This window comes from Oncorhynchus gorbuscha, linkage group LG19, assembly GCF_021184085.1.
Source record: "Oncorhynchus gorbuscha isolate QuinsamMale2020 ecotype Even-year linkage group LG19, OgorEven_v1.0, whole genome shotgun sequence".
Taxonomy (NCBI): Eukaryota; Metazoa; Chordata; class Actinopteri; order Salmoniformes; family Salmonidae; genus Oncorhynchus; species Oncorhynchus gorbuscha.
Window position 1 is genome coordinate 7367201 of NC_060191.1, and position 12408 is coordinate 7379608.

A 12408-nucleotide genomic window follows, 5' to 3' on the forward strand; every position below is an offset into this window, starting at 1 on the left:
ATAAAAAGGTCCCGGAGTCCATCTTTATAAACCCCTCCCTTGACATTTCCTATTTCCGCAGATGGTCCTATAAAAAGGTCCCGGAGTCCATCTTTATAAACCCCTCCCTTGACATTTCCTATTTCCGCAGATGGTCCTATAAAAAGGTCCCGGAGTCCATCTTTATAAACCCCTCCCTTGACATTTCCTATTTCCGCAGATGGTCCTATAAAAAGGTCCCGGAGTCCATCTTTATAAACCCCTCCCTTGACATTTCCTATTTCCACAGATGGTCCTATAAAAAGGTCCCGGAGTCCATCTTTATAAACCCCTCCCCTGACATTTCATATTCCCAGCAGTCTTCCAATACTGTCAGTGTAGGATGAGCTACCGTACTAACCTTCAGCCTTGCCCAGTACGCCAGGGCTAGCTTAACTCATCTAAGGGACAGTGGCATTTCCCCAGTGTCTACTTGTAAAGCCCCAACCAGTGTAGTTTTAAATGCACACTCACATATCCGGAGTGCCCTCGCTTGCATCCTATCAAGGGGGGAAAAAAAACATATAAAAGCCACAGGACCATAAACAAAGCACCCATAATCTAATGACAATCGCATCAAAGTACGATAAATATTCAGGAAAGATTGCCTATCTGCCCCCTCTGACATGCACTGTCAAGTGTGGGACCTTATATAGACAGGTGTGTTTCTAAATCATGTCTGAAGAATTGAATTGGCCACAGGTGGACTCCAATCAAGTTGAAACAACATCAAGAATGATCAAAGGAAATTGGATGCACCTTGTAACGGTGCCAGGTAGGTTGTGCCTACCAGATAAATATTGGTTTCTCCTTTTGGTTTGGGAGGGAATGAGTCCCATCTGGTCCGTCAAGTCTATAACAATAAAAAGGACTCAGGTAAAAGTCAGGATGGACATACACTTTTCATAAACCCTTAAAACACTGGAAATAACGTCAACTGTATTATTTTGCGTGAGTTGTAATACCAACATAAATCACACACACAATAATGAGTTCTGGTTCCTCCAGAAAAGTCCTGTACCTCGGGCCTAAAAGAGTCCAGCCCGGTAAAGGAGTTCAGGGAACTCAAGTGACCTTAGTCACGCAATGTTTGTCTGTTCATACAAGTGTAGCGTAAACCCAGTATCAATCATACAATCAAAATAACAATTATTTTACAACACCTATAAAAAGGTATCAAATCTTAAGTCCTCAACGACAACTAACTACATAAATCATCACGGTATACATCACACCAAAACAAATGAAATACCGTATACAAAAAGGTTGTAGTCAGTCAGACAATCCAATCCGCCAACAGATCCCCAGCAGAGAAAGGCCACGGAGAACAACGGAGAACAACGGACAGGTGTAGTCCAACAGAAGCAAAGAGAGATCCGATCCTGGGTAAACTTGCTAATAGGCTACAAAAGCACACTTTTAAAGGCAACAAAAACAAACGGAAACGTAACTGATGGTTGAACACATCCTCGTTCGTGTCTCGATCACAATTCCACTTTTGCGAAGCTGAGGCTGGCAATTTAATGAGTAATTAAAGCGGAAGCACCCTATTGGAAGGAGAAGCAGTATTTAATTGCGAATTAAAGGGGAAGCGCCCGATTGGAAGTAGAAGCACTGAGACGGTTCAGACAAATTCAGGGCCGTCACAACCTGAGCTAAGGAGTGTGATTATGTCAATGACATTTCTGTATTTCATTATCAATACATTTCTAAAAATATGTTTTCACTTTGTCATTATGGGGTATTGTGTGTAGATGGGTGTGAAAAAATGAATCAATTTTGAGTACAGGCTGTAACACAACAAAATGTGTAATAAGTCCAGGGGTATGAATACTTTCTGAAGGCACTGTATTTTATAGAAATAAAGCCAGTAGATTGAGAGAACGACATGTTTTAATGCACCTCTTGTACTGTCTGAAACACTCTCCCTACACAGGGGACAACTGCCATGTTGTCAGGAGGATTTTCATCAGGTTGTTATTATGGGTTATCCCTCTTGTGAATGTTCTCAGACCTTCTAGGGGACTTCATCCATTTGAAGCATTTAGCAGCAATCAAATCAAATCCATTTTCTTTTTGTGACACGCTTTGTAAGCAACAGGTGTAGACTAACAGTGAAACATAATTGCATTGTCTTACCCAGAGTGACTTACAATCAGTGGATTCAAAACAGGTAAAACAACCACTGCATGTAAAAACTTTCTTCAATAAAGCGGCTGAGTGAAACATGTATCACAAACAAGGTCTACAGTCAGTATTTTCTACACTAATGTATTCTGTGCATTGTCATTATATGTCCTCCCAAACTTCCAGTCTATGCAAAGCCTATGCCAGCCTTCTCTTCCATGTGAAATTTCATGCCAGGTTGACTGTGTCACAATCGTCGTCAGGGAAATAACCGGACCAAGGTGCAGCGTGGTGAGCGTACATTTATTTTTATTAAGAATGTCTCCAACAGAAAACGACCATAAAGGGCTATACAGGCCATTAATAAAGACAACTACCCACAACTAATGTGGCAAAAGAGGCTGCCTAAGTATGATTCCCAATCAGAGACAATGATAGACAGCTGTCCCTGATTGAGAACCATACCCGGCCAAAACATAGAAACAGAAAACATAGAAATAAAGAAACTAGAATGCCCACCCTAGTCACACCCTTGCCTAACCAAAATAGAGAATAAAAGCCTAGCACCCAGGGTGTGACAGACTGGGTCACACCCTAGACTGGGTGCTAGTGCTGAAATACATGTCACAAAGATGGCAATGATGTGGGTTTTCCCAAGTGGATCTTTATGTGTAGTTTCCGGTGATAATTCTGCTTGAATCCTTGGCCACAATACTGCCCTTATTTGGTTCCACTCCTGCATGAGTCCTGATGTGGACTGTCAGATCAGGGTTTCTGCTGAAACATTTGCCACAGACAGGGCAGCGATGTGGTTTCTCCCCAGAGTGGCTCTTCATATGCACAGCCAGGTTTCCACTCTGACTGAATCTTTTGCCACAATGATGACAGCGAAACGGCTTCTCCCCTGTATGACTCCTCAAATGCCTTTTCAGGAAAGCATCCCAAGCAAAATATTTACCACAAACATGACAACACTTTGCTCCAATGTGAGTTTGTAGGTGATCCATCATACTTTCTGTAGACTGACAGAATTTTCCACACACACCACAAAGATGTTCTTTATCCTGTGTGTGCGTTTGCACATGATTTAATAAAGACGCCATGGAGTCAAATTGCTTTCCACAGACCTTACAACTAGGAGCAGCATCCCAGCTTACACTGGGTCTCGAGTGTGATTTTAGATGGTTCAATTTCCTGTCCTTAACACTATGAAAACTTTGTCCTTTTACGGTCTTTGTTCTCTTTGATTTGAGTGGCTTTAACATTGGACCTGACAGAGGTCCTCCACACTCCATCCTGTCAATATGTCCTCTGTTTTCACTCTGAGCTGCAGAACACTCTGTATCTACTGCAGAGAAGGGCTGAGGCTCTCTGGTTGGTTCTGATACACCATAGTCTTCTACATAAGGTTCTGTTTTGATCTGTTCAGTTGAGGTGCTGGGTAGAGAGTATCTCTCTCCATGTGAGGACTGAGTTGGGTCCTGATAATAGCCACTTGATACACAGCCGTAAGAATTGATAAACTCATTGAAATGATTCTCATCCTCCTGACTGGTCCTTGGTTCATCCCGTTCCTCTTTCATCCGTGTGGGTTCTGGGTCCTTCTGCCCCAGACTGGGGCTCCACTCCTGCTGCTCAGGGGAAACCACCTCATCAGACATGGTGACAGGGAGCTGCTGGAGGTCTGGAGAGAAGGATGAAATAGAAAACTCAAGAGCAGACTTGACAAGACATAGCTAACAACAAATGTTCCCACAACTTTATTTGAATATTTCCTTAAGCGTCTCATTCGGTCATTAACTAACGTTTTCATAGGAATGTTCCCGGGATGTACAAGGCATGTTTCCAAGAGACCATTCCCTTAATGTCAAATAGAAAGTCATATAAATGTCATAGACATGTTTCATGGGAATGTTGCAAGAACATTCATGTCTCCAGTTTTTGCTGGTTAGGAGAATATTCCATCAACATCCCACCAAACATACACAGACCATGGTTGCCATGTTCTCAGAACATGAAATATTAATGCTCGAGACATGTTTAATAGGAACGTTGCAAAAACATGTGTCCACAAAATAAAATGTTTTACACATCACGTCTTGTTACTGTTGCCAGCCAATTAAGGCCCTGATTGGTGAACCACTGATTGATTGACAACTCTTTGGCTGTTGGCAAGGTTAGGGATACTCACACACACACAATGCTTTTAAAATACTGTGTTTTCAACTTCCATATTTGACATACATGATTATATTGTGCATGTTCAATTAATCAGTCATTATTATTCAACATGTCCACACCTGGGATTTGAACTCTCAACCCCTTAATTCACGGTACTCCAATCTTCCTGCTACGCCATCATGTCTGTGTAAAGTAGGCTGTCAGTTAATCTGATTAGTCTCTTATCTTTGATTTTTTATTTACTTTTTCCAGCAATTGAAGGGCTTTCTCTATAGTTGTCTAATATTGATGGGTCATATTAACCTGTTTTAATGATACTTCTGAATCACTATGATCAATAAAATATTTTATTGGGTGTACTTTTAACAGAGATTTACTTCAAACACTGGTGTGTTGTAACTGTTGCCAAATAATGACTAACATATTGCTGAGAATGTGAGAGTAGGTTGCCTCTTCCTGCGGGTCTCAAACCAAGACCACTAGCACCAATGAGGAACAACCTAACGACTGACCCAATGAGGGTTATTTCTAGGGCAGGGCTCTCCAACCCTGTTCCTGGAGAGCTACCCTCCTGTAGGTTCACTCCAACCCCAGTTGTCACCAGCCAGTGTATCCACCAGCCAATTAGGATAAATCGGTATGCTAGATTAGGGTTAGAGTGAAAACCTACAGGATGGTAGCTCTCCAGGAGGAGTTGGACAGCCATGCTCTAGGGCATGTGCTCATTGGGAAAGGGAGATACCTAGTCAGTTGTACAACTTAATGCCTTCAACTGAAATGTGTCTTTCGCATTTAACCCAACTCCTCTGAATCAGAGAGGTGCGGGGGGGGGGGGGGGGGGGGCTGCCTTAATCGACATCCACGTCTTCGGCGCCCGAGGAACAGTGCTCAGGGGCAGAGCCACCGATTTTTACCTTGTCAGCTGGGGATTCGATCCAGCAACCTTTTGGTTACTGGCCCAACACAAACCAATAGTTTAGGACCTGTCAAGAAGAAACCCCAACCCTCCTCCCTAGACACTTGTGTAGACCTGAAACAACGTGATATGTGTAAGCAATAGGGTGAATGAACTTTTAAGTAACTCTCAGTTCTGTTAAAAGTACACTCAAGAAAAACATATTGATCCTAGTGATTGAGGAGTATCATTAAAACAGGTTAATATGCCACACCAACATTACATAACAATATAGAAAGCCATTCAATTGTTGAAATAAGTCAATCAAATGAATGAGAGAATAGTCCAATTAACTGATAACTGACACAGGCATGGTGGTGTAGCAGGAAGATCTGATTGCCGTGAATCAAGAGGTTGTGAATTCAAATTCCTGGTGAGGAAATGTTGCGTAATAAATCAACATGCACAATGTAATGATGTGCATCAAATGTGGTCGTTGAAAACAGCGTTTTAAAAGCACTGTGGGTGTGTGAGTAACCCTAGCTTTGCCAACAGACAAAGAGCTGTGAATGGATTACCAATCAGGGCCTTGATGGGCTTGGCAACAGAAACGTGATGTGCAATGATTTTTTGGGGGGAGAACGTTTCTTTCTGGACAAATCAAGCGACTGCTGACAACTGATACACAGAAATGCTATTGCAATGTTCCCATGAAACGTGTCTCGAACACGAATATCTTACATTCCGAGAACTTGGCAACCATGTCCCGTGTATAATTTGTGGGACTTTGTTAGAATATTCCCCGAACCCTCAGAAAACCGGACACATAAATGTTTTCGCAACGTCCCATATAGCGCGTCTAGAACATGAATGTTATATATTCTGATGACATTGTAGCCACGTTCTTGATAATATCTGTGTGACATTAAAAAGCAAATGTTCTAACTTTAACATCAAAACATGTTAACGGGTTCCCAAAATAGTTTTTGCTAACATAGATATAATGTTTCCATAACTAACGGAAAACTGGACAAACAAACGTGGGACGATTACGGGTAACATCAAAATATATATAAATCCTCACCCTAGAATTGTTAGCCGGGTTTAAGATTGAGTAATATTTTTACAGATATTGATAGCTTATCGTGTCTCATATTAAACGAATGTTGAAAATACAAACACACCTTGTCGATCTAACTTGTTATCTGGCTTAGTAAGGATATCAAGCGTGATCAGTAGACGCCTGTTCTCCTCCTTTGTGCGAGAAACCTCTTCCTGGTACTCTGCTATCGTTTCTTCAACGACACCAAATATCTCATCAGCTGCCGCTATCAATCTCTGGTTTAGAAACACTCTCAATAACTCTATTTTAGACATTTGTACAGAAGGAACGTTTGCTAGATAGCTACTAAGTCGAAAAAATAAAGAGCACTGATGCGAAGCAAGAGGGTTTCACTCTCCCCTAACTGTCCGAAACTAGGCCAACGCGTTTATATGGGCTTATTTTTGACCCAAGGTTGTCGCCTACCTTCCCACTGTAAGGGCGGAGACATGAGCATCTCTTCATTATGTAGTCTTTGTGCGTGCACGACATAATACATTTTTCTCTATCGCCACCTGCTGGAGCGGAAAGCGCAGTTCGTGAAGCTCCTGCAGTTTGCACCAGAGTTGATTCTAATTTTAAGAAGGACACTGATTAATGGCCAAAATGAATTATTCTCTTGTCATTGATCAGATTGATTAAGTATTTCCCAATCTATTCTCCAGTGTCTGTATATTGTTATTCTAGCCCAGCACATAGACCTACATGTAGTAGACTGCAGAGCTGGTGGCACTGCTACAGCACTACTGGTGCAAATCTGAAGTTTAGATCAATCATTGCCTCCCTAGATCACTAAAGTGTACCAAAAATATGATACACTATACTGCTATCACTAATCCAACATTCTCATGTCTGCAATTAATTAAAGGAAGAGGAGAGGAGTGATGTATTTCAGAGGAATAAAGAACTCGGAGAACTACATGTTTAATGCACTTCTTGTATTGTCTGAAAGACTCTCTACACAGGGGACAACTGCCATGTTGTCAGGAGGATTTTCATCAGGTTGTTATTTGTGTTTCTCCCTCTTGTGAATGTTCTCAGACCTTCTAGGGGATTTCATCCATTTGAATAACACAAGTATATGGCTTCTCTCCTGTGTTTAAATGGACTGTTGGAGTACCGTTCTTGCATTTACATTTTGGTCACGTGGTTGACACTCTTACCCAGAGCAACTTACAGTCAGTGGATTCAAAACAGGTAAAACAACCACATATTAACAGTCACTGCATGTAAAAACTTTCCTCAATAAAGCGGCTGAGTGAAACATGTATCACAAACAAGGTCTACAGTCAGTATTTTCTACACTAAAGTATTCTCTGCATTGTCATTAAATGTCCTCCCAAACGTCCAGTCTATGCAAAGCCTCTGCCAGTCACTGCAGTGAAGTCTTCTCTTTCATGTGAAATCTCATGCCAGGTTGACTGGGTGCTAGTGCTGAAATACATGTCACAAAGATGGCAATGATGTGGGTTTTCCCATGTGGATCTTCATGTGTAGTTTCAGGTTATAATTCTGCTTGAATTCTTGGCCACAATACTGGCACTTATATGGTTTCACCCCTGTATGAGTCCTGATGTGGACTTTCAGATCAGGGTTTCTGCTGAAACATTTGCCACAGACAGGGCAGCGATGTGGTTTCTCCCCAGAGTGGCTCTTCATATGCACAGCCAGGTTTCCACTCTGACTGAATCCTTTGCCACAATCCTGGCATTGATGTGGTTTCTCCCCTGTGTGGCTCCTCATATGTAAGTTTAGGTGTCCACGCTGAGTAAATCCTTTGCCACAATCTTGACAGTGAAACGGCTTCTCCCCTGTATGACTCCTCAAATGCCTTTTCAGGAAAGTATCCCAAGCAAAATATTTACCACAAATATGACAACACTTTGCTCCAATGTGAGTTTGTAGGTGATCCATCATACTTTCTGTAGACTGACAGAATTTTCCACACACACCACAAAGATGTTCTTTATCCTGTGTGTGCGTTTGCACATGATTTAATAAAGACGCCATGGAGTCAAATTGCTTTCCACAGACCTTACAACTAGGAGCAGCATCCCAGCTTACACTGGGTCTCGAGTGTGATTTTAGATGGTTCAATTTCCTGTCCTTAACACTATGAAAACTTTGTCCTTTTACGGTCTTTGTTCTCTTTGATTTGAGTGGCTTTAACATTGGACCTGACAGAGGTCCTCCACACTCCATCCTGTCAATATGTCCTCTGTTTTCACTCTGAGCTGCAGAACACTCTGTATCTACTGCAGAGAAGGGCTGAGGCTCTCTGGTTGGTTCTGTTACACCATAGTCTTCTACATAAGGTTCTGTTTTGATCTGTTCAGTTGAGGTGCTGGGTAGAGAGTATCTCTCTCCATGTGAGGACTGAGTTGGGTCCTGATAATAGCCACTTGATACACAGCCGTAAGAATTGATAAACTCATTGAAATTATTCTCATCCTCCTGACTGGTCCTTGGTTCATCCAGTTCCTCTTTCATCCGTGTGGGTTCTGGGTCCTTCTGCCCCAGACTGGGGCTCCACTCCTGCTGCTCAGGGGAAACCACCTCATCAGACACGGTGACAGGGAGCTGCTGGAGGTCTGGATGAAATAGAAAACTCATGAGCTGACTTGACGTAGTTAGCGAGGCTTACAATAATAATCTTATTTCAGACACTGGTTTTGTAACTAGCTAGCTACACTCTCAAAAAGTAAATACACATTGATAGCTTAATATGTTTCATATTAAACGAATGTTGAAAAAACAAACACACACCTGCTCGTCTATGTAACTTGATCTGTGGCTTAGAACGAATATCCAGCATGCTCCGTAGACGCCTGTTCTCCTCCTTTGTGTGAGAAACCTCTTCCTGGTACTCTGCTATCGTTTCTTCAACGACACTAAATATCTCCTCAGCTGCCGCTATCAATTTCTGGTTGAGAAACACTCTCAAGTACTCTATTTTAGACATGTTTTTATAAGGAACGTTGTCTAACTAGCTAAGTTAGCCAGCTAGCTATCAACGTAAACTAAGTCAAGACAAAGAGCGCTGTCAGTCTCTGCATGTACGGCATAATACGTGTTGCACTGTCGCCCCCTGCTGGAGCGGAAGACGCGGGTCGTGGCGTTCCTGCAGGTGGCGCCAGAGTCTGCTGCTTTTGAGAAGACATTGATTACTGATTACTGGGCAAAATGAATTCATATCTCGTCCTTCATACTACTAATTACTGATCAGATTGAATATGTATTTCCCAATCTATTCTCCAGTGTCTGTATATTTTTATATATTTCCTAGAAATAAAGAATGACAGTAGATTTAGGGAATAAAATGTTTTAATGCACTTCTTGTATTGTCTGAAAGACTCTCTCTACACGGGACGACTGTCACGTTGTCATGAGTTTTTTTTTCTGGGTTGTCATTATGTTTTCTCCCTCTTGTGAATGTTCTTCTCATATCTTCTAGGGGAGTTCATCGATTTTAAGCATTTAGCAGCAATCATTGGCTTATGTATGTTTTTTATAAAACAATGACACAGTTTCTCTCCTGTGTCAATTTAATTTCTTGCATTTACATTTGGGTCATTTAGTTGACACTCTTACCCAGAGCAACTTACAGTCAGTACATTCAAAACAGGTAAAACAACCACATATTAACAGTCACTGCATGTAAAAACTTTCCTCAATAAAGCAGCTGAGTGAAACATGTATCACAAACAAGGTCTACAGTCAGTATTTTCTACACTAAAGTATTCTGTGCATTGTCATTAAATGTCCTCCCAAACGTCCAGTCTATGCAAAGCCTCTGCCAGTCACTGCAGTGAAGTCTTCTCTTCCATGTGAAATCTCATGCCAGGTTGACTGGGTGCTAGTGCTGAAATACATGTCACAAAGATGGCAATGATGTGGGTTTTCCCATGTGGATCTTCATGTGTAGTTTCCGGTGATAATTCTGTTTGAATCCTTGGCCACAATACTGGCACTTATATGGTTTCACCCCTGTATGAGTCCTCATGTGGACTGTCAGATCAGGGTTTCTTATGAAACATTTTCCGCATAAACGACAGCAAAATGGCCTCTCCCCTGTGTGAATCTTCATGTGTGTGTTCATATAAGATTTACTGCTGAAACATTTGCCACAAACAGGGCAGCAATGCGGTTTCTCCCCAGAGTGGCTCTTCATATGCACAGCCAGGTTTCCACTCTGACTGAATCCTTTGCCACAAAACTGGCAGCGGTACGGTCTCTCCCCTGTATGAATCCTCTTGTGTGCTGTGAGATCTGGATTTTTTCTGAAACACTTGCCACAATCAGGACAGCGAAACGATTTCTCCCCTGGGTGAACCTTCATATGATCATTCAGCTCAGCACTCCCAGGGAAAAATGTACCACAAACATGACAAACTCTAGCTCCAACGTGGGTTTCTAGATGATCTAACATGCTTTCTGTGGAATCTAAGTGTATTCCACACACACCACATAGACATTCTTTGTCATGTGCATGCTTTCTTGCATGATTCACTAAAGAAGCTAAGTAGGAGAAATACATTCCACAAAATTTACAGTGGATATAGGCACTTTGTTTTCTTACTGTCTGTGATCTCTTTGATTTCAGTGGCTTTGAACCTGACAGAGGTCTACTCTCTACCCCTTTGACACATTTCATGTTTTTACTCTGAGCTGCAGAAGACTCTGTGTCTTCTGTAAAGAGGGGCTGAGACTCACGGGATGGTTCTGATACTCCATTGTCTTCTGCATTAAGTTCTGGTTTGATCTGTATCATGTTCTGTTCAGTTAAGGTGCTGGGTAGAGAGTAGTTCCTCTGTGCAGTGGAGGTGCTGGGTAGAGAGTAGTTCCTCTGTTCAGTGGAGGTGCTGGGTAGAGAGTAGCTGCTCTGTTCAGTTAAGGTGCTGTGTAGAGAGTAGTTCCTCTGTGCAGTTGAGGTGCTGGGAAGACAGTACGTCTCTTCATAGTCTTCACTTTGGGTTTCATAAAGAAGTGAGGACTGAGTCAGGTCCTGGTGGTTGGAGTCATTTTTCAAAGATGACTCTAGTTCCTCCGGTTCCTCTTTTATCTGTATGTAATGTGGGTCTTCCTGCCCCAGACTGGGGCTCCACTCCTGCTCACAGTGCTGCTGCTCAGGGAGAACCTCCTGTTCAGATACAGGGTGAGTGGGCTGTTGGATGTCTGGAGGGAAGGATAGAGAATTAAATAAAACATCTAAAACGTTAACATGAATAGTATTCTAGTTAGATAGATAGCAATTTCGATATACTAACATAGCTACATTGTCACTGGTTTTGGTTGATACATCATGACATTGACCACTTGACACATGCAAAGAACGTTTAAAATATAACAGCTAGCAGCCTCAGTCACACACCTATTCTGTGTAATAGTATATCTGGTTTAATAACTACATCGAGCATGCTACGCAGACGGCTGTTCTCTTCCTGGTACCCTGCTATCGTTTCTTCAACGACGCCAAATATCTCCTCAGCTGCCATTGTCAATCTCTGGTTGAGAAACACTCTCAATAACTCTATTTTGGACATTTTTAGAGGAGAAAAGTTGTGTCAGCTTGCTAGCGGATAATCACAGGTACATTTACAACAACAGAGCGTAGACACCGTATGCGTTAAACAAAGGAGGAAGTTCCTTTGAGCACAGCGGCAAACACATTTTGCACTATCGCCACCTGCTGGAACGGAATGCGACTTCGGTCTTTCAAATTCTTGTTTTTTTTTCTCGTCCAAAAAGCTTATATGGGCAGGGGAAACAGTCAGTTGTATGGGGTCAATTTCACGCCAAATGTATTGATTCTAAATAAAAATAAAACATGAACATTTAAAATAAAGTTGAGAATGTAAACATTATACTTTCGAGGACGGGTGAAATAGTGGATGTTGAAATCAAAAACCAAACAATTGAAAGCAAAATGTATAGAATTATAAACACAAATAAGAAATCGAAAGCAAAACCCCAAAACTTGTAGGTGTAGTAACTGGTTCGCCAAACACCTGCACCGAAAGTTGTCCAACAGGTAAACCTGTCTGTCATGTTCATCGATTAGGTTAAAACGAACCGTCGCTCCAAA

The 12408-nt window shown here is 41.9% G+C and overlaps 3 protein-coding genes across 4 annotated transcripts; all 3 read right to left on the minus strand.

The window, feature by feature from the left end:
• Window positions 1-2437: 2437 nt before the first annotated feature.
• Window positions 2438-6769, minus strand: LOC124005524 (zinc finger protein 37 homolog). 2 transcript variants are annotated; one of them, XM_046314876.1, is made up of 2 exons: window positions 6406-6769; window positions 2438-3829 (listed from the first exon to the last, which is right to left on the minus strand). In XM_046314876.1, the coding sequence occupies exons 1-2, from the start codon at window positions 6596-6598 to the stop codon at window positions 2811-2813; spliced, it is 1212 nt and encodes a 403-aa protein (XP_046170832.1). In that variant the 5' UTR covers window positions 6599-6769; the 3' UTR covers window positions 2438-2810. The 2 variants fall into 2 exon arrangements, with proteins under 2 accessions (XP_046170832.1, XP_046170833.1); XM_046314877.1 differs by having other exon boundaries at window positions 6306-6440.
• A 475-nt stretch (window positions 6770-7244) lies between these two features.
• On the minus strand, window positions 7245-9370 carry LOC124005525 (zinc finger protein 45-like). Its single transcript, XM_046314878.1, has 2 exons — window positions 9090-9370; window positions 7245-8914 (listed from the first exon to the last, which is right to left on the minus strand). Exons 1-2 carry the CDS (start codon window positions 9283-9285, stop codon window positions 7770-7772), a joined length of 1341 nt encoding a protein of 446 aa, XP_046170834.1. The 5' UTR covers window positions 9286-9370; the 3' UTR covers window positions 7245-7769.
• Window positions 9371-9635: 265 nt separating this feature from the next.
• On the minus strand, window positions 9636-11971 carry LOC124005526 (zinc finger protein 37-like). The gene is made up of 2 exons (XM_046314880.1): window positions 11695-11971; window positions 9636-11498 (listed from the first exon to the last, which is right to left on the minus strand). Exons 1-2 carry the CDS (start codon window positions 11864-11866, stop codon window positions 10198-10200), a joined length of 1473 nt encoding a protein of 490 aa, XP_046170836.1. The 5' UTR covers window positions 11867-11971; the 3' UTR covers window positions 9636-10197.
• Between the last annotated feature and the right edge of the window lie 437 nt (window positions 11972-12408).

Excerpts from the sequence above, each read along its gene's own strand:
- LOC124005524 (XM_046314876.1), bottom strand. The coding sequence starts at position 6,598 with ATGTCTAAAATAGAGTTATTGAGAGTGTTTCTAAACCAGAGATTGATA. Across the intron at positions 3,830-6,405 it reads TAACAAGTTAGATCGACAAG|ACCTCCAGCAGCTCCCTGTC; the intron begins GTGTGTTTGTAT and ends CCTTCTCTCCAG.
- LOC124005525 (XM_046314878.1), bottom strand. The coding sequence starts at position 9,285 with ATGTCTAAAATAGAGTACTTGAGAGTGTTTCTCAACCAGAAATTGATA. Across the intron at positions 8,915-9,089 it reads CAAGTTACATAGACGAGCAG|ACCTCCAGCAGCTCCCTGTC; the intron begins GTGTGTGTTTGT and ends TATTTCATCCAG.
- LOC124005526 (XM_046314880.1), bottom strand. The coding sequence starts at position 11,866 with ATGTCCAAAATAGAGTTATTGAGAGTGTTTCTCAACCAGAGATTGACA. Across the intron at positions 11,499-11,694 it reads TATACTATTACACAGAATAG|ACATCCAACAGCCCACTCAC; the intron begins GTGTGTGACTGA and ends CCTTCCCTCCAG.